The 22,794-nt window shown below is 36.0% G+C and overlaps 7 protein-coding genes and 1 pseudogene across 9 annotated transcripts; 3 read left to right on the top strand and 5 right to left on the bottom strand.

The window, feature by feature from the left end:
* Positions 1-133: 133 nt before the first annotated feature.
* On the bottom strand, positions 134-2,250 carry LOC18015222. Of its 2 annotated transcripts, none has more exons than XM_006396450.2 (8): positions 2,135-2,250; positions 1,528-1,911; positions 1,358-1,444; positions 1,144-1,269; positions 985-1,050; positions 814-879; positions 513-572; positions 134-430 (listed from the first exon to the last, which is right to left on the bottom strand). In XM_006396450.2, the coding sequence occupies exons 2-8, from the start codon at positions 1,903-1,905 to the stop codon at positions 290-292; spliced, it is 924 nt and encodes a 307-aa protein (XP_006396513.1). In that variant the 5' UTR covers positions 1,906-1,911; positions 2,135-2,250; the 3' UTR covers positions 134-289. The 2 variants fall into 2 exon arrangements, with proteins under 2 accessions (XP_006396513.1, XP_024010106.1); XM_024154338.1 differs by lacking the exon at positions 2,135-2,250 and adding an exon at positions 2,011-2,091.
* A 385-nt stretch (positions 2,251-2,635) lies between these two features.
* LOC18015221 (uncharacterized isomerase BH0283) lies at positions 2,636-4,552 on the top strand. Its single transcript, XM_006396449.2, has 6 exons — positions 2,636-2,730; positions 2,812-3,009; positions 3,247-3,549; positions 3,726-3,887; positions 4,017-4,100; positions 4,184-4,552. Exons 1-6 carry the CDS (start codon positions 2,698-2,700, stop codon positions 4,289-4,291), a joined length of 888 nt encoding a protein of 295 aa, XP_006396512.1. The 5' UTR covers positions 2,636-2,697; the 3' UTR covers positions 4,292-4,552.
* A 395-nt stretch (positions 4,553-4,947) lies between these two features.
* On the top strand, positions 4,948-6,965 carry LOC112085183 (annotated as a pseudogene).
* A 283-nt stretch (positions 6,966-7,248) lies between these two features.
* LOC18015220 (uncharacterized isomerase BH0283) lies at positions 7,249-9,210 on the top strand. 2 transcript variants are annotated; one of them, XM_024154288.1, is made up of 6 exons: positions 7,249-7,370; positions 7,553-7,759; positions 7,829-8,191; positions 8,320-8,481; positions 8,584-8,667; positions 8,804-9,209. In XM_024154288.1, exons 1-6 carry the CDS (start codon positions 7,332-7,334, stop codon positions 8,909-8,911), a joined length of 963 nt encoding a protein of 320 aa, XP_024010056.1. In that variant the 5' UTR covers positions 7,249-7,331; the 3' UTR covers positions 8,912-9,209. The 2 variants fall into 2 exon arrangements, with proteins under 2 accessions (XP_024010056.1, XP_006396511.2); XM_006396448.2 differs by having other exon boundaries at positions 7,321-7,439; positions 8,804-9,210.
* Positions 9,211-10,297: 1,087 nt separating this feature from the next.
* Positions 10,298-12,157, bottom strand: LOC18014663 (small nuclear ribonucleoprotein SmD1b). Its single transcript, XM_006396446.2, has 4 exons — positions 12,008-12,157; positions 11,781-11,857; positions 10,695-10,886; positions 10,298-10,566 (listed from the first exon to the last, which is right to left on the bottom strand). Exons 1-4 carry the CDS (start codon positions 12,019-12,021, stop codon positions 10,499-10,501), a joined length of 351 nt encoding a protein of 116 aa, XP_006396509.1. The 5' UTR covers positions 12,022-12,157; the 3' UTR covers positions 10,298-10,498.
* Positions 12,158-12,746: 589 nt separating this feature from the next.
* On the bottom strand, positions 12,747-16,377 carry LOC18014662. Its single transcript, XM_006396445.2, has 6 exons — positions 16,076-16,377; positions 13,877-13,975; positions 13,670-13,759; positions 13,360-13,516; positions 13,125-13,214; positions 12,747-12,998 (listed from the first exon to the last, which is right to left on the bottom strand). The coding sequence occupies exons 2-6, from the start codon at positions 13,967-13,969 to the stop codon at positions 12,880-12,882; spliced, it is 549 nt and encodes a 182-aa protein (XP_006396508.1). The 5' UTR covers positions 13,970-13,975; positions 16,076-16,377; the 3' UTR covers positions 12,747-12,879.
* Positions 15,828-18,209, bottom strand: LOC18014887 (pentatricopeptide repeat-containing protein At4g02820, mitochondrial). Its single transcript, XM_006396444.2, has 2 exons — positions 17,886-18,209; positions 15,828-17,583 (listed from the first exon to the last, which is right to left on the bottom strand). The coding sequence occupies exons 1-2, from the start codon at positions 18,207-18,209 to the stop codon at positions 16,327-16,329; spliced, it is 1,581 nt and encodes a 526-aa protein (XP_006396507.1). The 3' UTR covers positions 15,828-16,326.
* A 1,955-nt stretch (positions 18,210-20,164) lies between these two features.
* On the bottom strand, positions 20,165-21,017 carry LOC18014886 (protein FANTASTIC FOUR 1). The gene has a single exon (XM_006396443.2). It carries the CDS (start codon positions 20,960-20,962, stop codon positions 20,165-20,167), a length of 798 nt encoding a protein of 265 aa, XP_006396506.1. The 5' UTR covers positions 20,963-21,017.
* Between the last annotated feature and the right edge of the window lie 1,777 nt (positions 21,018-22,794).

Genomic DNA, 22,794 nt, shown 5'->3' with positions numbered 1-22,794 from the left:
GATTTTCCCAATTAAAATTGTCACTTATTGAGGGTTGCAAATTTTCATGATCCAATAACCCAATTAACCATGATAGAGTCTGAGAATGTTAGTCTGATATCTCATGAGACAAAAAGGTTTAATATTTCACCTCCTACTTGCTATTACACCAATAATATACTTTTCCTTTTTTTTCTCTCAAGGTTTCTTCTATCTTCAAAAACGTACGCCTTTTTTTTTTAATACCATATCTTTTTGATTGCAGATTAGGAAAAAAACTAAAGAGTTATGGGCAAACTCAACAGAAGCCTTAGATGGATGAGAAAGGCATCATGTAAAGGCCCTTGCTCTCCAACAAGCTAGCTGCAGCATCATAATCTTTTGTAAGAAGATCAGCCATTAACTCTTCCAGCGGTTTTGTCTGCTCCTGATGAATGAAGTGACCGTATCCCTACAACATGTTCATTCTTTAGCACACACAAAAAAACACATCATTGTATGTTTTCAGATGTTTACTTGCATAGTTGCATTACCTCAATGGATATCATAGGATGAGAAATTGGATCTCCTCCCAACCTGCTTCGACTTAATTCCTATAACCCCAAAATGTCACGTCAGCAAGTTTCTCTACAGGGTGGTTCAATCTGGTTAATTGATTCAGAGTTTTTTGTTATTTCTTTTTGGTTTAGGAAGCATTTGAATCCAACACTTGTTTTGGCTTTCTGGTAGGGTTTTGAGTTGGATTAGTTCAATTCAATCCCATAATAGCTATTCGATGTATATATAAACAAGGTGAAAAAAAGAAGAAAGAAAAAAAGAGAAGCAAGGCAATACCTTCATCTGTAGCTGCAGAAGCTTAACATGAGCGATGATATCATTGAGTATCGATTCAGGAGTATCCTACAAGATCAAAATTAAGCTTTGAATCTCTCACAAGTCAAGAGTTACATGACAAAGAACTGGTGGAGATATACATATATGACCACATGAAGGTTAAGTTTATACCTCAACTTCATGTGGGAGCAATTCTCCTAATGCATTGATGTTATCCTCAATCCGCCGCATGCGCCCCTGATAAAAGATTGAACCAATGGTTTGTTATAACCTCAAAACAACAGATGAAATCACTAAAAGCACTATATATGATGATATGTGGAAACTTACACATTCAGTGGACCAAGATTTGGTTTTGTTGGATTTTTTCGAGGGCACATCTTTGAATCTGCTATAGAGCTGTGAAAAGTCACGGTTGTTGTTGTTGTTACTCCGTCCTTTCCAACTTCTCAGCTTCTGATCAAATAAACAAAAAGTTAGCTCCTCAAAACAACAAAGACTCTTCAAATCAGACATTACTTCAAAAATGTTGTTAGAACTTGACCTCAGAATAGTTTTGGGACGATGGATGCTCCGACTTGCGTGACTGGCGTGAGGATCTTACACCCACAGGGACCTTACTGCTACTTCCCTGCAATAAAAGAGATGCAACTAGCTCAGTGCTTTCAGGAATTGATGGTACATTCAATAGAGGAAATGTTTTAAGATGCTTACAAAGGTTTCATTGTTGGTGTGGCTTGGAACACGAGTAGAAGGTTTCACTTTCAGAACACCACTCTTTTCAGAACAGATTCCTTCGCTCTCTGAAGCTGAGTACAGTGCTCGTGAACCAGACGCTTGATCACGACTCGGCAGAACCACTTTCTCCACGACGTAGTCGAGAGGAGGATTTTCATCAGGCGTTGATTCTTCGTTGAGCAACGAGAGGTAGCTAAGTGGAAACTTAGATGGTTGAAGCCATTGAGACAGCGACAAACTCGTCTCTTCATTTTCCACTTTCACTTGAGAAGAAGCATCAAAGTGATGATGATTCTGATGATTTCCAAAGCCACGGTTACGACACGCGATACTCAGTCTCCTTTCCCTTTCCATATTCGTCTAAGAAACAAAAAAATCAACAAAAAAAGCCAAAAATCATGTTCATCAATCCATGGAATCGGAGAAATGTAAATACTAATTTCGAAAGTGAGAGAACACATGTGCATTAAGTAATCTTCGATATGAAGCTAGAAATCACTCTGTAATCAGATTTCTTAACATAAATTAGTCAGGTAAATCACCATCGCATGTTAATTGTGATTTAGGGTTTGAGGATAGTTACCGAAATCTAGGGTTTATGCGAAGAAAGCCAAAAGTGAAGAGCAGAAAAGCACCAAAAAAAGTCTCTCTTTCTTCTTCTTTCTCCTTGCTTCGTACGGATTCCTTCTGCAGATTCTGAAAAGACTAATTTGCCCCAAAGATTTTATATTGAGTTACATTATCATGGTCCGGCCAGGCCCAGTTTCATTTATTAGCGGAAAATCGAGTTTTTCAAACAAGAATTTAATGATATGATAATACTATATACTCCCTCCGTTTCATAAAGAGTGTTTGACATATTTTTACACATATTAAGAAAATTATTAAAAGTACAATTTTGTTCTTTATTAATATATTAAATTTTATTTTTATCTAACAAATACATTAAATTAATAGGGTTAAAACTGGAATATCGTTTAAAATTTTGCATTGGAAATATAAAACAACACTCTTAAAATAAAATCTTAAAATAAAATCTTAAAAGACCTTCTTTGTAAAACGAAAGAAGTATAAAAAAAGCAGATTATAAACCAATTATGACCAAATAAAAATTTATCAGTTTTGCTCAAAAGATCACCATCAATCATGGGGAAGAAGAAAGCTGTGAAGTACTTCGTGGTAATCTTTTCTTTTCGTTCTCCTTTCTGGGTTCTGGAGTTTTATTTTCAGAAATAAGATCAATGAATTTGGTGTTCGAAGGTGGATGCTTTCACTGATTCGGCTTTCAAAGGGAATCCAGCGGCGGTTTGTTTTCTCGACGACGACGACAACGAGAGAGACGACGCGTGGCTTCAGTCTCTTGCCGCCGAATTCAACATCTCCGAAACTTGTTTCCTTACTCCGATCACTGGTTTCGAAGCTCGCTTCCGTCTCCGGTGGTTTACCCCTGTAACCGAGGTTTGCCGACTTCTTTGACTTCCGCTTTTCAAAGTCTTAAGAGAAATTCATCTCAAATTCGCGAGGTCTCTATGGTTTCTTTGGACTAATTGTTCTCTGATTGATGAATTTATCCCTCATGCCTCTCTCACTCTCCAAGTTAAACTTTAGTGATTTGGGTTTATCCCAAATCTTCTATCAATTCGTAATTTTGATAAATGATTGGGGGTTATTTAGAGCCCGTCCATTGATTTGTAGGTGGATCTCTGTGGTCATGCAACTTTAGCATCTGCTCATTGTCTCTTCTCATATAATTTGGTTGATTCAGACGATGTCGAATTTGTCACAAGGTCGGGGATTCTTACAGCCAAGCGAGTCACAGATACTTCAGAGCTCAATGATGGTGAAGTGAAAGGTGGAACCTTCTTGATCGAGTTGAATTTTCCTGTGATTACAACTTGTGATATCAATCTCAATGATGTCTCCTCCTCCATGATCACCAAGGCCTTGAACGGAGCTACCATTGTTGATATAAAAGCTACTACGACAAACATCATCGTCGTAATGTTTCATAAACTGTCCACATTTTAAAAGTATTTGGTTTCCCTAATCAGATACTACGAATATATTCATGTGTGCTTATACTACAAACTAATCATATCCTGTGGGAAATGCATAAGGAGCATCATAATCTTTCTTAGGACCTTTGATTTACCCTCTTATGCATTTGTTTGCAGGTCGTGCTTCCTTCTTTGGAGTCTGTCACTGAACTGCAACCAAGAATGGATGATATGTTGAAATGTCCCTGCCGTGGCATAATTGTTACAGCGGCTGGTTCTGCAGGATCGGCCTATGATTTCTACAGTCGGTTCTTCGCTCCTAAATTAGGAGTTGACGAGGTAAAAGAGTAGCTTCATCTTACTATATGATCTGAATATCAACACTCTCTTTGCTCTTAGGAGTGAACAAAACACCTAAAAGTATGGTTTTTTTTTTTTCTGCCTGTATTGTGTCGCCCTTTTTTTCAGGACCCTGTTTGTGGAAGTGCACATTGTGCATTAGCACATTACTGGAGCCTCAAGATGAACAAGTGTGATTTCCTAGCCTACCAAGTAATCTCTCTAATCTCTTTAATTTTTGTAGTGTTTAGTAGCTTCCTAGAGAATGATTTTTGAGTTTTTGGAAATCTGCTTAGGCTTCGCGTAGGGGTGGAACAATTAGAATTCATCTAGACAAGGAGAATCAGAGGGTTCTCCTGAGAGGCAAAGCCGTGACTGTGATTGAAGGCCATGTCCTGGTCTGATCTGAGATGATACATTGTTGGTTTCTGCTCCTATAACCATTGAATAAAGACGAATTTTCACTATCTTCCACATTGTTTTTAGTGTTAGCTGATTGACCCACCTCACATAAGGTGGGTAACCACTGATAGGATATGTCTATAATTTCTGACCATATGTGGTCATTTGCATGAATTTTTTATTTGTATGTGTGTGTGTGTGGCTATTGTAGTTATTACAATAACGTATATTGGGTATTTCCTCTCTTTTTTGGGTGACCAAAATCGATCTTGTCTGATTTGATAGAACAGAACACGTTTTAAATTTCTCGAACTATTCCATGAGATTAAAGACTAGTCTGTGTATTTATTATTACCTTTGTTTCTCGAACTATTCCATGAGATTAATTCAGATCTGAGATCTATGTATGTTGAAATGCACATTGTGTAAAATACTAAAATTTCTAAGGTAAAGAGCAAAACACATGTGACATGTTAATCAACAACAGAGCATATGAACGTATTTGAAATGGTACTTATTTGTCAACAATCCTAGTAAGGTTCATTTTCTTTTGAGTTTCGAGCATATCTGTCACTTCTTTTTGTTGTCGGTGGATATCTGTGGTCATGCAACATTGTGCATTTGGCATAAAGCCAATGATTCATATGAGCCAACACTTCGCTGTCGCCATTTATTTGTCTTGACCACCTCTCCTGCAGATAGATTGCGAGAGGTGTGACAAAAATAAGAAGAAAAAGTTGTTTTCCTTCTAAGGCTACCTTCCGAATCTTCCCAATATTTATTACCAATCAATTACTCTTATTTGCGTCTTTTCCTTTTCGGCTTACCAACTTTTTTTTATTTATACTAGACAAAACGTGGAACATGTTTGTTTCTAGAATAGAGTTTTCCCGAATATAAGTCAGTGTGTCAAAAGGAAGAAGAGGAGGGATGACCATGACCATGAAGAAGCCTCTGAAGTTCTTTGTGGTAACTTTATCTTCTTCTTCTTCTTCTTCTGATATTTTACTAATGTAACTTCTTTCCCTCATTCTTTGCTCTGAGTTATTCTCTTAAGAAATGTTTCATCTTCTTATTGGTTTTTGTTTCTGATAATGTACTAATGTAACTTCTTTCCCTCATTCTTTGCTCTGAGTTGTTCTCTTAAGAAATGTTTCATCTTCTTAACACTGTTGAGTGTTGTTGATAAACAGGTTGATGCATTTCACTGATTCAGCTTTCAAAGGAAACCCAGCAGTTGTTTGCTTTCTTGATGGAAAGAATGAGAGAGACGACTCTTGGCTTCAGTCTCTCGCAGCTGAGTTCAACATTCCTTTGACCTGTTTCGTTATTCCAATCACTGGATCGCATGCCCCACACTTCTTTCTCCGTTGGTTCACTCCTATCCTCGAGGTTTTACAAACTTCAATCATTCAAAAGCATGCACACTGGCCTTGTCTGCAAATTTCAGGTGACATGAACTCGTTTCTTTCTCGCAGGTGGATCTCTGTGCTCACGCAACCTTAGCTTCTGCTCACACTCTCTTCTCAAACTGTTTGTTTGGTTTGGAAACAATCGAGTTTGCCACCCATTCAGGGATTTGAACTGCTAAAAGAGTTTCAGAAACTCTCAACTTGTTTGACCTTGAAGAGAAGGGATCTTTCTTGATAGAATTGGATTTCCCTGTGATTCCAACTTGCGAGTACAAATCCAATGATATCCCCATGTTTTCCAAAGCCTTAAATGGAGCCACCATTGTTGATATCCGAGGAACCACAAGTGATAAAATCATCTCCAAAGCCTTCAATGGAGCTGCCAAAGCAACTTCAACTGATAAAATCATCGTATGCATTTTCAACAAAAACGTTCCAAAAGTTTGACTTCGAACGATGATGAATTCCGAAGAAATATTTATATTCATCTGATCATTACAGGTTGTGCTCCCATCTTGGAAATCTGTTACTGAACTGCAGCCAAGAATGGATGATATCTTGAAATGCCCTGGAAAACTGATAATCGTTACAGCTGCTGCTCCAAAAGAAACTATCTACGATTTCTGTAGTCGGGTCTTTGCACCGAAATTAGGAGTCGATGAGGTTAAAAATCTAGCCTCCATTTGCATTCTCATGAGCAGAAGCCATGAACAACCTTCCTCTTCTTACTTCTGTAGTCTTTGTTCCTTCAGGACTCTGTATGTGGAAGTGCACATTGTGCATTAGCACATTACTGGAGCCTCAAGATGAACAAGTGTGACTTCGTGGCTTACGCGGTGACCTTTCTCTCCCTCATAATCTATAATCTACTAGGCTTTTTGAAGCTAAACAGCAAAATATTTCCAAAGTTGGTTAAACTTGATTGACTGATAGTGAGTTTTGGGAAATTGGGTTTTAGGCTTCACGCAGGAGTGGAACATTGAAGGTTCATTATGATAAGAAGAAGCAGAGAGTATTGCTCACTGGCAAAGCTGTGACTGTGATGAAAGGCTCAGTCTTGGTTTGAGACTTCAGAGGTCAAGATTTTCAATATCTGGAACCAAAAATTTTTCATGTTCCCAATAAAGTGATGAAATCAAATTTATGATAATCTTTCTTAAAATAAGGAGGCACCTTGACGTGGAATGTACTCAGGAAGGGTTCCTGTTTGATTGACGAACGTGTGTATCTGTAATGCTCGAGTATAATCTTATTAAAATAATAAAGTTGCATTGTTTATTTGAAGCTTGTCCATTAATTGATTTCCGGATATAGTTCCATATGTAGTTGTAGTTTGTTAGTTATGTTTGTAGGTGGAAGAGTGGTCATGTGCATTGGCACATTTATTGGACCAATAAATTATGAGTTGATAAGATAAGATAGAAAAAAATAATTGGACCTTGCTCTAACGGCTTTTGATTGACAAAAAAAAAAAAAAGAGAGGCTAACGGCTCTTGCTCGTGAAGTGTATCTACTTATATTTTTTTTAATAGAAGGAACGTGGTTCACGATTACATAAAATACAACTGTAATATAACTATATAACTCAACATTGAGAGATGCAGATCCCAAAAGGAAGCAGATCAGGAGGATGGTCATGATCATGAAGAAGCCTGTGAGCTACTTCGTGGTAATGTATCTTCTTATTCTTCTTCTTGTAGCTTGAGTCTTTCTTCTTTGTTTGCTACGGTCGAGGAAAGTAATGTAACTTCTTACCCTTCTTTGGTTTGGAGAATTCTATTGAAGTTATTAATTTTTTTTTTTTGGGTTGAGAAATGTTTCAGACTTTAAGCTTAATGTTTGATAAAACAGGTTGATGCATTCACTGATTCAGCCTTCAAAGGGAACCCAGCAGTAGTGTGCTTTCTTGATGAGGTTAATGAGAGAGACGACTCTTGGCTTCAGTCTCTAGCCGCTGAGTTCAATCTTCCAATGACTTGTTATCTTACAAGAACGACCGGATCCAATCCTCTTGACCCTCCACGGTTTATTCTCCGGTGGTTCACTCGCTTCATAGAGGTCTAGCATCATTCTTCTTTGATTCACTTCTGATTTCATTTGGATCACAAGTTCTTTGTTTTCTTGCAGATGGATATATGTGGCCATGCAACCTTAGCATCTGCTCACACTCTCTTCTCAAACGATTTGGTTGGATCTTCAGACACGGTCGAGTTTGCCACTCACTCAGGCATTCTAACTGCTAAGAAGCTTCCTGAAACCTTGGACTACTTGTATGACTGTGAAGCTAACGAAGGATCCTTCTTTATTGAGTTGAATTTACCTGTGATTCCAACGTGTGATTACTACTCCAATCATGATGATGTCTCCATCTTCTCCAAAGCATTAAGTGGAGCTACCATTGTTGACATCAAAGGAACAACAACAGATTCCACAACCAACTCGGAAGCCTTGAATGGAGTTGCCAAAGCAGCTTCAACCGAGAAAATCATCGTATGCTTTAATACTCTGCTTTTTCAAAACAGAGTAACCTGAAGATGCTCTAATTGTTTTTACTAATCTTTATACAACTTCAAATGATGTGTTCCTAAATGAATATTTCGTATCCATTATGATTACAGGTTGTGCTTTCGTCTTGGGAATCTGTCACAGAGCTAGAGCCAAGACTGGATGATATCTCGAAATGCCCTGGGAAAATGCTAATCGTTACTGCTGCTGCTCCTGAAGGATCTTCCTTTGATTTCGTTAGTCGGGCATTTGGCCCCAAAATTGGAGTCGATGAGGTTTATAAAATACTTACTAGTCTGCATTTTCATTATAATGAATATAAAAGCCATGAACCTCTCATCTTACTTCTGTTTCTTGGATTGTTTTTGTTCATTCAGATCTCTGTATGTGGAAGTGCACATTGTGCATTAGCACATTACTGGAGCCTCAAGATGAACAAGTGTGATTTTGTCGCATACGCGGTAATCTCTCTCTCACACACTATAAATTACTAAAAATTCTAAGCTAGAGAGCAAAAACACATGTTACAGAATCAGCAACATATATACCGTTTCTCTACTGACGTTGATTTGGTTTTTCTTGGAAAATTGGTTTTAGGCTTCGCGTAGGAGCGGGAAACTTAAACTTCATTTTGATAAGGAGAAGCAGAGAGTTTTGCTCACTGGAATGGCTGTGACTGTGATGAAAGGCTCTGTCTTGGTCTAATCTCGACTCAAAGTCAAGGTTTCGACAACCTGAACCAAAAGTTTTTATCAAGTTCTCAATATCAAATTTATGATCATCTTCTTTATAGCAAACAAAAGACCCTCACATGGAATGTACTATGGGGTCGTTAGCATTTTTCCTGAAATTTGGAGAAAAAATATTACTTTGCCTTTAATGTGTGTTTTATGATCCTTTTGTACTTGTATAGAATATTTGCAACTGTGAGTAAGCACATAAAGCAGGGCATTGACTGTGGATACTTCTATTAGTGTCTTGTGAATCTGTCAGCTTGTGAATGTTTACTATTCCTGCTAAAATAAAATTTTGATTAAAAAAAAAAAAACTCACTTGTTTGGGTTAATGACAGTAAAATGAAATCAGATTTATGATCATCTTGTTGATAATAAACAAAGACTTTCACATGGAATGTAGGTAAAAAGTTCTCTGCGTTTCCTATTGGATATATTACTCAAGAACCCTATTAAGTGGCATTTTAATTTTTCATGAAAATCTGATTTTTCCCTTTGATTCGGTTTCCCAATGTTCTGTGAAATTAATATTTTCAAATGTGGAGTAAGCAGGATATTATTAGATTTACTTTGTTCATTGATTTGTGGATACTTCCATGTACGTAGTGGTGGTCGTTACCCACCAAATTCTCCACGTTTTCTTGCTTTCACTACTGATTGTAATAAAACAGAAGGTGGTTCTCATGTGTTTTTGCATTGTATAAGTCAACACTGAGATATGCAGAAATCAAAGAGGAAGAGTATGGTCATGACTCATGATCATGAAGAAGCATGTGAAGTACTTTTGTGGTAATAAATAGTATCTTCTTCTTGTTTCTCGGGAAAATATATGTTCCAGCTTCTCAAGATTGATATAAAGGTTTGCTAAAACAGGTTGATGCATTAACTGATTCAGCCTTCAAGGGAAACCCAACAGTAGTGTGCTTTCTTGATGAGGTTAATGAGAGAGAGAGGACTCTTGGCTTCAGTCTCTCGCCGCTGACTTCAACCTTCCCATGGCTTCTTTTGTTACTCTAGCCACTTCCTCCAGTCCACCACACTTGTCTCAACGGTGGTTCACCCCAACCCTCAGAGATTTTGAAATGACCTAATTGGATTGTTGTCTTCATGTAAGGACCATTTTTCAAGACTTGTGTTTGACAAAGGGCATTTTGTCTTGCAGCGTATTGAAATTATTCCTTTTTTATGTCTTGCAGGTGGATCTCTGTGGTCATTCAACCTTAGCATCTACTCACGCTCTCTTCTCAGATGGTTCGGACACCAGTAAGTTTTCCACACACTGGGGGATTCTTCTAACTGCAAAAAGGATCTCAGAAACTCGAACCCTAGAGTTGTCAGATTATGTAACAAAGTAATGAAATCAACAATAAACGATACTGATATTGCAGAATGCTATAAGTTTAGCAATAACGTATCAAAACTCAAAATCATGAAAACTTAAAGATAAGAAGAATTTGTCTTCTTCATGACAACCAAATCTCACTACAAGATAGATCTTTTATAATCCTGCTGTTACAATAAAAGAAGAGAGACCAAACTTTGGAACACGCCAAAATCCTTAACGACCACGGCCACGTCCACGGCCTCTTCCGCGCCCACGTCCCCGACCACCTGGTGGAACCTTCCCTAATACCGATGAGAACAACGAAATGATTAGAGAGTATGCATAAAAACCCAAGAGGAAGAAATTTGTTTTACTTTGTTAAGTTACGAATGGCTGAAGAGAAAGTAGATAGAAGCGTTTATGTTGTTACCTGCAGTTGGCTTTTTCGGTTTGATTCTTGGAGTGTCTTCGACCAGTAGAGTCTCGAGATTCAAGCTGTCTGGAAGAATGTAATAGCGAATGTTGTTTCCTCTGACACTTAAGTGGTCTAATGTGACTGGATTCTTCCCTTTCAAAGTGAGTTTCACAGCTTTCAAATGAGTGTTCATACTAACATCTACACCTGCATCAAGGGTCATTGCAAGTAGATAACAACCGGTCAGTGGCGATTTGATGATTGCATTATAAACAAGATGATGAAAGAAAAAGGAAATGAAAAAAACAACGTTAATAGCAAAGACCACTTGTATTGCCCAAGGAAATCAGTCAGCTTAATGAGACTAAAAGAGATGCAGAAACAAACTGTAATGTTACTGTTTCTTCAAAATTTAGAGATCTTATATACAAGGCAAGACAAAGAAGAGGAACTTTCAAGTGCTAAACTCATTCATTCCCATGGGCTTTGAATATTAACTCATTGATGGTGTTTCTTCTGGTATAGTGCTGGTTATGGATGATGCGATTTCAAATAAGAACTAAACAATCTCATAAAAAGATTTACAACGAAATCTAGTGTAACATCTGCAACTGACTCGACCAGTGTCACTTATTTCTTGCAAACAATAGGGTCGGTCCACACTTAAAATGCATTCGAAAATCAAGAATCGACTAAACTCAAAAAGGTTTTGGTATTCTCACTAATAACAGAGTTACACTTCAGAACATACGAGAGCTCCATTGGTTATAACCATCAGAGAGAAGCTACACTACTATCTCATGGGTAATCAAGCTTGAACAAGAACTAAACTATCTCATAAACCTCGATTTTAAAGCAAGAACTACTGTATCATCTGCATCTAACTCGGGGTAACACCGACAAAGCATTTCTAGGGCAAAACAAAAAAATCAACACTCTGGTTAAACTCAAATTACGCCTCAGAATTTGTGAATACGAGAGCTTCCGTTTCTTACAACCATCAAAATAGAAAGAGCAACACAGTATCATGGTACAAGAAGCATCGTAGATCTAAGCAAAACCCTAAACACCGAAGAGAGTCGGAGAAAAAGAGAGGCGTACCTGTAATGGTTCCGTGAACTATGGTTCCGTTCTTAAGCTCGATTGAAACTGTTTCGTTGTTCAATTTCATCAAAAACCTGCGGAAAATCCCGATACGAAATCAAACAGCGAAGAGCAGGAAAAAATACTAAAAATTTCGAACCAAAACTCCATTAACCGAAGGAATAAAGAGAATTGGAGTAAGTAAGAAAACGAGAGATCGGCACATAAGAAACAAAAATTCATACCTAACGAGCTTCATGGCGAGAGAGGAAAGACGAAAAGGAAAATTAGGGCTTTGAGCGAGAGCTCGAAACAGCAATGGCAAGAAGCGAGAGCGGGAGGAGGAAAAAGGATTTTTTATTGGAGCAGCAAATTAAAAGACTCTGAGTAACACCGACGTGTCTAATTTCTTGAATATTTGTTTTATTCCGAGATTTATTTTAAGTTTACTGAAAACACCCACCTTGATTTTCATTACCAAAAACAACCCCACAGCGAAAAAAACAGCTTACAAATTAAATTATTCAAGTTATATGCGTAATGGTGGAATAGTTCTGCCATATGCATCTTTTTATTTCATTATGTGATTCCCCAAAATCTAATGATGAATAATACAAGAATTAGTCATTACACAATTTATAAATTCAAATTGCATTTCATATTTGTCAATTCATTTACTGGTTTTTTCGTCTTCCACAATTCTGCTATTTTACTGAACAAACGGAGCCAGATGTCAAAATTTTGTATAGTCGCTTGATATATTTTGCTATTTTATGCGAAGCCTAAATAAGTTGAGGCCCGTAAGCTAATTGCTTGCACGGATGAAATAGGTGAATCGGCCTTTTAGCCCAATAGTAATGTTGGTTCAGACATCTTGAATTTGATTCGCTCAGAACTATATATTATACAAACCAAGAGTGAGGCAAATAGCAAACTGAAAATAGAAATATTATAAATTCATAATATGGATATATACATAGTCAAAATCTTATTTTGGGTATTTATTACTAATCCAATGGTAACAAACGACAGAAGAATCATTTTATTTTTATTTGATTCTAAATCTTCACATTATTAAGAGAGAAAAATTGGTCAATGGCAAATCACAGTCGGGTAATCAATAAGTCCATTCCTCCGGGAGAAGTTTCTCCGGCGAATCAATTGGAGTCTCGACTTCAATGTTCATAGGTGTTTCCACCATTTTGCTCTTCTTCTTCGAATCATTTTCTCGAATTTCTATATCCAAAAAAAAAAAAGAGAAGATAATTCATTTTTCTTTCTTGTATTTAAATTTAAAAGGCTATGCATTCATATACGGTCAAAAAGAAAAATAGAAATAGAAAAAGAATGATATGGCCGAACCTGAACGGGGGCAAATATGAATACCGTTGTTGTGAACGTTGAGATTGAGCGCTTGAACAACACGCGCCGGGAGAAGCACCGGCGAGCAAGCTGTGGCCACATAAATAATTTTTGTTTTTGTCATAAATCAAAATTTTGTAACATCAAATCTTAGATATAATGAGTCTAAAAGGATTCTATAGTATATATAATATTGAAAACAGTATACACATTTTCGTTCATATTTAATTAATACCTGGTTTTTTGGTTTGCGGTTGAGAAGCAGTGGCCGGAAGAAAAACTCCGGTGCCAGAAGTTGTACGGCCCGGGGAAACCAAGAAAAATGCTTGCATCCGGTCCTCTCCTTTACTCCGTTGCCAATTGTTTTGCTGCTTTTGTCTTGTATTATAGTTCTTCATAACACACACAAATATATAGACAAGTTTTTTAGTCTATAATTTAAAAATGCATGATAAATTTGGAATTAAAGGAGATAATAATGTCCTGTAACGATAGATCTTCCAATATCGATACAAGATTGAAAAAAAATTCCTTTGAAAAATTACCAAAGGAAAAGTTTCTCTTAAAGGAGGTGCACCCGGTCGACGGAATCCATTGTTGCCATGGTGGTGATCATTCTTGACGAATTTCTGCAACTGAATGAGAGAAAAAAAATATTAACAATGATTCCGATTAGACGAGAGAAAGTTATAACATGCATGATAGTAAAAATAATCAACTAGAAAAACTTAGATATAAGATGATATATGAACCTGATGTTTGTTGGAATGATCAAACAAGGGATCTTGGAGAACATGAGAGGGTAACCATATTTGCCTATCTTTGTGACCGATGATGTCACCCATTTCAAACTGACAACAACAAGATATTGAATTTCAAATCTTAATGTGAAAATTCAATAAACTTTGAATCAATCTTCGAAGAAGAAGAAGAAGAACAATAAGAGAGGATCAATGGAAAGTTTTCTTTGTTGACAAATAAAAAGAAAGAGGAGAAGAGGTTTGATTTTGCCCAACTTCTAACCTGAATCCTAACTATAAATATTACTCACGATGGGTTTGGAAAGTAGAGGGAGAGACGATGAGGCCAAATTGTTTGGAAAGCTAATTATATTATTACTTTAAGGTAATATTAAATGGTTTGTCTTTTATTAATGCCGCCATTTAAGTTTTTCCGTTTTTATTAAAAGAAAATCAATCATTCACTTGACAACAAAATAGAAAATTAATGATTTCAATGTTTGAATTTGGTTTCTTCAATATTATGAGGATGAAACGAGAGTTACACACCCTTTCATTTCAAATTTTCAAAACAAAACAAAAATAATCAAAATCATCTTAATCATCTTACATCATGAAAGAACTTTTTTCGTTTTGTCGATTATTCATATAAACCGCGTGGTTACCGTGTGGTAACGCCAGCATTGATGAAAACTACTAGGCTATAATCTTGCTTTTCATTAATAAAATTACTATAGAAAGTTTTTCATTTATGCATACAACGACTCACATAGTTCATATAAACCGCGTACTAACGCGTGGTAACGTCAATATTAGTAAAAATTGTTATACTATAAAACTTCATTTCTTTCTTCGAAACCTTTTAGAAGTATTTTTGTTTTGTCAAGATATTAATTTATGTAGTTTATGTTGACTAAATGAAAGTATATAGTTTCTAAGAAAGATTAAGGAGATCATGTCGGGGAGTGGGTTGAGTTGTATTGGGTAAACGCCTCCCTCTAATATTTAATCACATTGTTTATGTTTAATACTATAATTTAAAAATGTACCTTAAAAAGACCATAACTTCTACAAGTAAAGAAGGGCTTTACCTAAACTACAAATTAGGATTAAACATTTTTCTTGATTATACTATTCCACCTAAACCAATTAGAGACTAGTAAAGAAGTATTTCTAGCTCATTCAACTAAAACTTTTTTTAGAATTCGATTTTTGTTTCGCATGACGGTTTTTTCTTGATCATCCCATTCTCTTATCTCTCATGCTTACTAATTAGATCTTTGTCGTCCTGACCCAAAAAAAAATTACAAAAATTACAAAAATGGATTTGAAAGCTAGTTATGAACTTAAAAAGATGACCAGAAGAAAAATTAACAGTTTTCATTTGTAGTTGTCTATCCATAAAATATTTGCATAAAAAAGAAAATCATATGACCAACGGCGCCACTTCTTCTTAACAACCTTCACCAACCAACCCAAGTTCTTATAAAAAATTTAGGAAGTTTTTATTAGCTGAGGGATCTTATGCTTACTCCAAGTGGGCTCAATCGAGCAGGAAAATTTAGTGATTACTAATTAGTTTGGGGTGTTCAAACTTTCCGATTATAGTTTCACAATTAGCCTTGTACTTAAATTAAATTAAAACGAAGAATAGGATTCGAAAACATCCAAGGCTATGGTTTTATAGATACCCAAATGTAGTTTACCTACCAGCATATAAGAAACTAGAATCTCCTATAATACTTGGTGAATAATAACAACCGTGAAGGATTTTCATATTTAGGTACAAAATCAAAATTAATTTTTTTAGAGGAAAAACAAATTATCACAATCAGATTCAAACAAACAACTTCAAAAAAATTGCTATAAACGAAATATCAATTCTTATGATTAGATTAGGAACTGAAATTATAATAATAACAGGTTTGAAACTTATTTTGTACTAAGCTTTATATATGGGTTTATGGTTAAAATAGTTGACTAACTGTTCAAGTGAACAAATCCACTTTCGACACAAATCTTTGAAGCTTACATAAGCTTACACAAGTCATAACTACCCAACAAGAAGAGTCGAAGTAGGTATTTCAGTTAGTCAACCTATCAAGATCATTTGACATCAGAGAATAAAATTGGCCTACCAAGAAAAGTGTTTTAATAATATCACAAAAGCAAAAATGAAAAAAAGAGACAAAGAAGAAGAAAAAAACTCACAGCGATCTTTTCTAAAACTTTTATTCCTTTGCAGCTTTGGAAAGATCACTCTCCTCGATCTCTAATAGTCCGAGTAAACGAAATATTACTGCTTCAAGACAAGTATTTCGATTGGTCAGGACTCAAGAGAACGGATCTTCTCTCCTCACTAAATATAGCAAATAGCTTCATGGATTCACTCCACATGTGTTTGCTTTCCTCGGTTTGTGAAAGTTGCAGATCGATACTAACTAACTCTGCAGCTTTCAGGCTTAAGAAATGGTGGACGACATTTCAGTCACACGCATTCGACTTGTTACTCTTATAAGCTCCTTAGTCTCTTCATCTAACTCTACATTATCCTTAGCCATTCGCTCTTCAACTATGAGTGCCATCTCACCAGCTTTAGCGTAAGTACGTAACAAGGAATTGTAAAGATAAGTGTTCACATGACCAGCCTTTTGGAGGATAGTCATAAGCTTCTCTGCTCCTTTAACATCTCCTTGCTCCTCGAGTTCCTTGCAGACTGCTTTAACCAATCTTACATTCACAGTCCATTTCTTCACAGAATCAATGGCTTTCCCGAAACAATCTACTACTTTCTCCATGTTTTTACGCTTCAAATAACCCCATGTGAGAATTTCCCATGTAGAATAGCTCGGGTTTATCCCTTTCTCAACTATCCGTTCGTAAAACTTCTCTCCGAGGTGAATCTCGTCTCTGTTCATATACTCAGCAAGAATTAGGTTCGGTATTCTAGCATCTCTTGTTCCAGAAACAGACTCCCATTCATCGTACAAACCTTTAGCTTGTTCGAATTCTCCAAGTTTCATCACTGCAGATATCATGCTGAGGTATTCTGCATCGTTCATTTTCTTGAACGATGACTTAATCTTCTTCCAGGTTAAGTTGACTCCATCTTTGTCACCCAAGTTCCCGTGCAGACTAATGAGAGAAGCATAAGCAACCCGGTTTTTCTTAGAGACTAATTTCTCCATCTCCTTCAAAGCAAGTTTCGCCTTCTCGAGATTATCAGTCTTAGAATACAAATTCGTAAGCAAGCTGTAAGTCACCCAGTCTGGATTCAGGTTTGCTTCTTTCACCTTAAGATAAACTTTTTCCGCGGCTTCGACATCATTTCCAGAGGCAAACGCAGTAAGCCATAGATTATACGTTACAATGTCAGGAGATGTTTTGCTCTTCAGTTCCTTGATCATTTCTGGGACCTTCTCAAACTGCCCTTTTGATATGTACATCGATAGCATGTGATTGTAAGGCAGACAAGACTTCAAGAAACCACACTCTGCCATTCTCTCAAACAAGGCCTCGGCTTTATCGGATAACTTGTTCTGCACATAACTATGGAGAAGAGATGTACAAGCAGCATGGCCTCTCATTTGATCTGGCATATCTTCGAAAAACTTCTCTGCGCTGTTCAAACCTCGGATTTTAGAAATCAAATCCAAATGTACAGCATAATCGCCAGGTTGCAGCTTTATATCTTCCTCTAGAACCATATATTCACATATCTGCACATAGATAACACTAGAACAGTTTTACCACAATGAACTCAAAATCAATCCACTTATCAGATAGATATCACGAACAAAAAGAATTCAAATTGCAGAGATTCAATCCAAAATCAGAACAAACAAGTCGATTAGAGAGAGTAATCAAGTCACTAAATAGATAAACTCGTTTTCAGAGACGATAACTCAATAGATTTCCCCAGCAAAAAACTTTCGAATCGCAGAAGTTCAAATAGAATCAAAGCAAATACACATCTCGCACTGAGAGCAATCGGAGTAAATTCCGTCGAGAAATCACGAACCTCAAGTGCGTGTTTGTATCGCTTAATCTTACGAAGCTCTCTAACGATCCGATTAAGCTCGTACTTGCGAACGGAATGGCCTTCTTCTTTCCATTTCCGGATAGTAACAACGGCGCTGCGTTTGGTATACGTAAGGCTTAATAGCCTCCCTCCTAGAGTGTCTCTTCCTCCTCCCGCTTCTTTTTTGTCTCTCGCTGCTCCTCCTCCGTTGCGAGTCTTGGCTAACACAGCTCCAGCCGCCGGATCCACCGTCGCGGCGGAGAAAAGGCGGCAAATAGAGGCTAGGGTTGGCCGAGTGGAGCGGAGGAAAATGCTTCGATTCATCTTAGTCACTACTGAGCTCAGCTGTGTGGAAATTTTGAGTTCCTGCTAATATATGTGAGGTAAAGTAAATACTAATTACTGTGTTTGAGCCCATAAATTATTGGGCCCAATTTCAGCCCATTATAGTCAATGTTTTCGATTAAAAAAAATGGAGATTGTTTCACGGAGTTTGTTGTTCTATGTTATGATTGTTATCGCCCCCAAGAAAAGAACACACAGGCTAATTTGCTAGCGAATAATGTGCGTGTTCGAAAAGCAATTTTTTAATATGTATTTTTATTCCTTATTAAATTTCTGATACAAGGAATATATCTATTTAATTAATTTATAAAATACGTTTGTATCATAATTAAAATAAAAATAGGGATTAATTTGAAATCATCCAAAAAATAGTTTGAATAATATATTTGTTATAAAGGCAAATTATTTGAGATTATTATCTTCATATATTAATCCAGTTAAGTCTATGAACCAGATGTAGGTATAAGCCAACAATAAGGTATGTGTGTCTTTTAGGAAAAAAAAACCACTATAATCCAAACTCAATTCTATGACACTGATCATATAATATATATATATATATATATATATATATGTATGTGACAAACAAACAAAAACCTGAAATGGCTTAATGATCTGTGTAATATTTGCAGAAAATATGTTGTGGTATTTTTATACAAAAAAGTGATCATATAAAAATAGTAGCGAGTCGTCATGAGATAAATTAACATGATATTTTCTGAAGTAGTTTCCAACTATTCGAAAGATTGGCATCCGTATAAAAAAAATATACAGTGCAATTTATTTTTGTCAACAAAATTATATTAAAAAAAAACAATCTAACTGTTATAACTTATAACCATTAATCATTAATTACTTCTTTCTAACAAAAAGATAAGTAATGCAGTTGCATACAAAGGGAACTGAATGATTTTCCAAAAAGATGGGTACAAGATGAGATTTACTTAGATTTTGGTGACAATATAAACGAGTGAAGTACGAAGTAGCTTTTATCTATAGAGAATCCTCTTCCACTATTCGTTCCCTTTGCAGAGGACAAAGTATGCTATTCAGATATGGAAGACTGGACAATATATCGTATTTGTCTACTTCTCATTGGCTCGATTATATACTTGCATTCTATTTTGATTTCATTTGGAGATCGATATTGTACGAGTTTGCACGAGACAAAGGAAAGAATATCAAGAAAGGAGAGAGATCGTGTGTACAACAAAATCCTAGCATCTTTACATTTTACCCCCAAAAAAAATCCTAGCTAGAAATCAGACAGTCCTCCTAATTCTATCCACTTACGTCCGTACGACTAAGTGTGCATGTGTTTGTGTACGTATAGGTAGTATTTTTTTATAGTTTTTATATTGTTATAGTTCTATATAACTTGCTTTTACCAACAACAAAAAAAAACTATATTATTTTCGTTTGACTATTATGAAAGGGACTGCAATTTTTTCATGATCAGGTGAATAGAGATGTTGTGACGTGTTGAATCAATCTACTAAATTTTAACTTTAATGGAGATTGTTTTATATAAATCAATTTTTATGTTCTCGTGGAGCTCTCAAAGTCTCTTCAAACAGAACCAGATCTCATCTTCTTCTTTTCCCTTTTTTTTTGTTTTGCGGAGATACCTATTAACTGTCAGTGGAGGTCCTGACGTAGTGACGTACTAAAAAAAAAAGTAAAAACAGATGAAGAGTATATATGTTTTTTTTTTTGAACCTTGAGTATTATATGTTTTTTTTAAGCGTATTATATGTTTAGCATGGATTTGTGTCTTTATAGAATTGGAAGCCATAGTAAAACAATGGGACTTGGAAAATACTCATCTTTCATAAGCCAATATTAAATTAAACTTCAAGAAAAGGATAAACAAATATCATGAGTAATTATTGGTTTTAAAATAAAATTATTTGCTGACTTGAGTTTCCCATTAATTAAGTAGTCAACCAAAATTGTCGCTGCTTCCAGTTATGCATGGTTTTAGGCTCGCATCCATTTTCATTGCATCTCTTTCTTGGCCTTTTAAATTTCTTATATCCAATTTCGCCCTCAAAATTCTCATTATTACCCACAATGCCCTCTCCTTCTTCTTCTTCTTCTGCATCGTCTTCTTGTTCATTCTCTTCATCTCCATCTTCGTCGCGAGCTTCTGATTCGGATTCATTTTCTTCAAGCAATTTATCTCCGTCGTGGCTAACCGATGAATTCTCCGATAAACAGAGACGAAGCCTTCCTTCACAACGTTCAGATACAAAGCAACGAGGTGGTGAACAAACCCTAATTGCTTGAACTACAAGACGACCGTCTTCTGTATACGATTTCACCATACGGCTACCGTTAAATTCGTTGACGGAGTTTAACGGCGGAGGAAAAAATCTCTTTTCACACACCGTAAAGAAGTTAGTTTCTTTTTGAGGTTTCATGGTAAGAGGAACCATTGGGATATTGGTTGCTTTAAGCGCAAGCAACGAGATCATCTCGTCTCCACTCTCACTCCCATTCTCAGTCCCGAGACTCTCTGTGCACATCTCAAGGCTCAGCTTAGCTACGGACCGCTTCTGATCAGTTGGATGGACGTAAGGTGTTTTCTTTGTGTCGTCGTCTTCTCTGTTCCGGACAATGCTTCTGGTTTCAGTGAGAGTCTGCAGGAAACTCCATCCACACACGTCAGCATTTTGGCTCATCTGCTTCTTGGGAAGATGTTCGTAAGCTTGGCGAACAATCACGGACATTTTTTCGCTGTGTTAAGACTTAAGAGAGTGAAACAAAGCAAAAACAGAGTAGATGAGAGAGAGAGAATAAGAGAGAAAGAGAGAAAGAGAGAGAGAGAGAGAGAGAGAGAGAGATAGAGAGAGAGAGGGAAAATCAAGGGATGATATGAAGAAGAGTAGAGGGATGAGTCCGTATTTATAATGTGAGTTTACTTTTTCTTATGAGTATTTATTTATGAACTGACTATAATTTAAATTGGTAATTATAGAGAATAATTGGTCTAGACTATAGTATAATAAGTCAATGGTTGGATCGACGGGTCAGAGGGCTTGAGTATTGCATAAGGGGTTGAAGGGTGGTGATTGGTTGAGATTCCACTTGTATGCTATATAGGTTTTCTCATTGTCTATAATTAGAAAATCTTTCTATTCAAGGAAAATAAACTACAACCACCCAATAATGTTCTCCATATGCCAATTTACAAAACCAAGCTCATGCATCGACTCTTTTTTTTTTTTGGGGGTAACGAACAGATTATATACTCAAGCTAAAAGGTTTCAGACTGATACCATTCATTTAACTGATAGTAGATAGTTGGATACTGTCCTCATTTGGCATGATTCCCATAGCTGGATGGATGTATCAACTCTTAAACGTTGTAAGGTGAAAGAGATGCAATAGCAATTAGTTACGGGTGGCCGTGGTATTGGGGAAGAGATTCATGGCTAAGTTGACCAAACGCAATGCTCTTTTCATTGTAATCGAAACTGAAGACCCGATTACTTTCTATTACAAGTTTTTTTGTTTTATGATTTACATTTAATTTTTGTGTTATTTCTTACATTTTTGTGACTAGAAAATCACTATGCATCCGGTTCCAATCAATATATAAAACAATCTTGCGTTTAAAACCAAACCAAAACAAAAAAACTATCTTAATGTCCACTAATTGGATACCAAATCAACTCCTCTTTCCATAGTCATGAGTATATATATATATATTGATGCATTAATTTACTGATGTTTACGTAATTATAAGGATCTATGAAATGATAGATTATGAAAAGAAATTTATAATTAAGTGACCAAGATAAATTTTGTAGAGACTACGTGTTATACATATAAATGAAGGTTTTAGTAGATATGCTTAAGTAAGTAAAAAGCTAAGAAGAATATGTACCATTTCATCTCTCCCCAATGAGCCATATAAACCATTCGAATGTCGCATTCGCCAATCTCTATATACTTTTCAATCTTTTTGCTACGATTGGTGTTTTATAGATTGTCCAAACCAATCAGGGGAAGAGAAAAGAAAAGAGGATTCTTTTGCATCATCAACATTCCACTGCTGACCTGAAATTTTAATGAAAGGGGAAATCAAAAGTTAAGATCCTTGAAATTTTTGAGTTATTTTGTTAAGTCTTTATTCAACTTTTTAATCTTTTAGTAGCAACAAAGTAAGGTGGAATCTCTTTCATGTTTACACAAACATGTCAACTGGGAATATTCTTTTGTCTAACTTTTGACTATACTCATCCTTTTGTTTATTGTAACAACATTAAAAGGTTGGATTATCAAGGAGACATGTCATTAGCTGAAAGTTGTGAATTCAATTAAAAAACTTACAACGTACGTTTAGATTATATTAATCTAATGGTAAGCACTAAGTAGACTTTATTCTGCAAATTCTGGATTAGAAGAAATTAATAATTTTTTATCAGAAAGTAAAGTTATGTGCTTTGTCTTCAAAAGGAAATATTTCACTTGCTGAGATTACTCCTCATAAAAACTATGGTGTGAGGAATTTTTTTTCTTTTCATATTTTAAGTTGCTAAGTCAAAATATTATGCTG

The sequence above is a fragment of the Eutrema salsugineum genome, unplaced genomic scaffold (genome assembly GCF_000478725.1).
Source record: "Eutrema salsugineum unplaced genomic scaffold, Eutsalg1_0 scaffold_3, whole genome shotgun sequence".
In the NCBI taxonomy this organism is placed as follows: Eukaryota; Viridiplantae; Streptophyta; class Magnoliopsida; order Brassicales; family Brassicaceae; genus Eutrema; species Eutrema salsugineum.
Note: the sequence above shows the minus strand (reverse complement) of the source record. Positions and strands in the feature narration are given on the sequence as shown.

Bases quoted from the DNA above. Each gene is read 5' to 3' on its own strand.
- LOC18014662 (XM_006396445.2), bottom strand. From the start codon at position 13,969: ATGGGTGACATCATCGGTCACAAAGATAGGCAAATATGGTTACCCTCT. The intron at 13,760-13,876 runs GTTCATATATCA...TCTCTCATTCAG, and splicing joins ATCATTCCAACAAACATCAG to TTGCAGAAATTCGTCAAGAA. The intron at 13,215-13,359 runs GTATTAATTAAA...ATGTGGCCACAG, and splicing joins ACCGCAAACCAAAAAACCAG to CTTGCTCGCCGGTGCTTCTC.
- LOC18015221 (XM_006396449.2), top strand. From the start codon at position 2,698: ATGGGGAAGAAGAAAGCTGTGAAGTACTTCGTG. The intron at 2,731-2,811 runs GTAATCTTTTCT...TGGTGTTCGAAG, and splicing joins AAGCTGTGAAGTACTTCGTG to GTGGATGCTTTCACTGATTC. The intron at 3,550-3,725 runs GTAATGTTTCAT...ATTTGTTTGCAG, and splicing joins CTACGACAAACATCATCGTC to GTCGTGCTTCCTTCTTTGGA.
- LOC18014663 (XM_006396446.2), bottom strand. The intron at 10,887-11,780 runs GTACGCCTCTCT...CCCTTGATGCAG, and splicing joins AGTTCACGGAACCATTACAG to GTGTAGATGTTAGTATGAAC. The intron at 10,567-10,694 runs GTAACAACATAA...CATCGGTATTAG, and splicing joins ACCGAAAAAGCCAACTGCAG to GGAAGGTTCCACCAGGTGGT.
- LOC18014886 (XM_006396443.2), bottom strand. From the start codon at position 20,962: ATGTCCGTGATTGTTCGCCAAGCTTACGAACATCTTCCCAAGAAGCAG.
- LOC18015222 (XM_006396450.2), bottom strand. From the start codon at position 1,905: ATGGAAAGGGAAAGGAGACTGAGTATCGCGTGTCGTAACCGTGGCTTT. The intron at 1,270-1,357 runs GTCAAGTTCTAA...TTATTTGATCAG, and splicing joins CGTCCCAAAACTATTCTGAG to AAGCTGAGAAGTTGGAAAGG. The intron at 1,051-1,143 runs GTAAGTTTCCAC...ATCTTTTATCAG, and splicing joins AATCTTGGTCCACTGAATGT to GGGCGCATGCGGCGGATTGA.
- LOC18015220 (XM_024154288.1), top strand. From the start codon at position 7,332: ATGGTCATGATCATGAAGAAGCCTGTGAGCTACTTCGTG. The intron at 7,371-7,552 runs GTAATGTATCTT...TTGATAAAACAG, and splicing joins AGCCTGTGAGCTACTTCGTG to GTTGATGCATTCACTGATTC. The intron at 7,760-7,828 runs GTCTAGCATCAT...GTTTTCTTGCAG, and splicing joins GGTTCACTCGCTTCATAGAG to ATGGATATATGTGGCCATGC.
- LOC18014887 (XM_006396444.2), bottom strand. From the start codon at position 18,209: ATGAATCGAAGCATTTTCCTCCGCTCCACTCGGCCAACCCTAGCCTCT. The intron at 17,584-17,885 runs GTTCGTGATTTC...ATCTATGTGCAG, and splicing joins GATACAAACACGCACTTGAG to ATATGTGAATATATGGTTCT.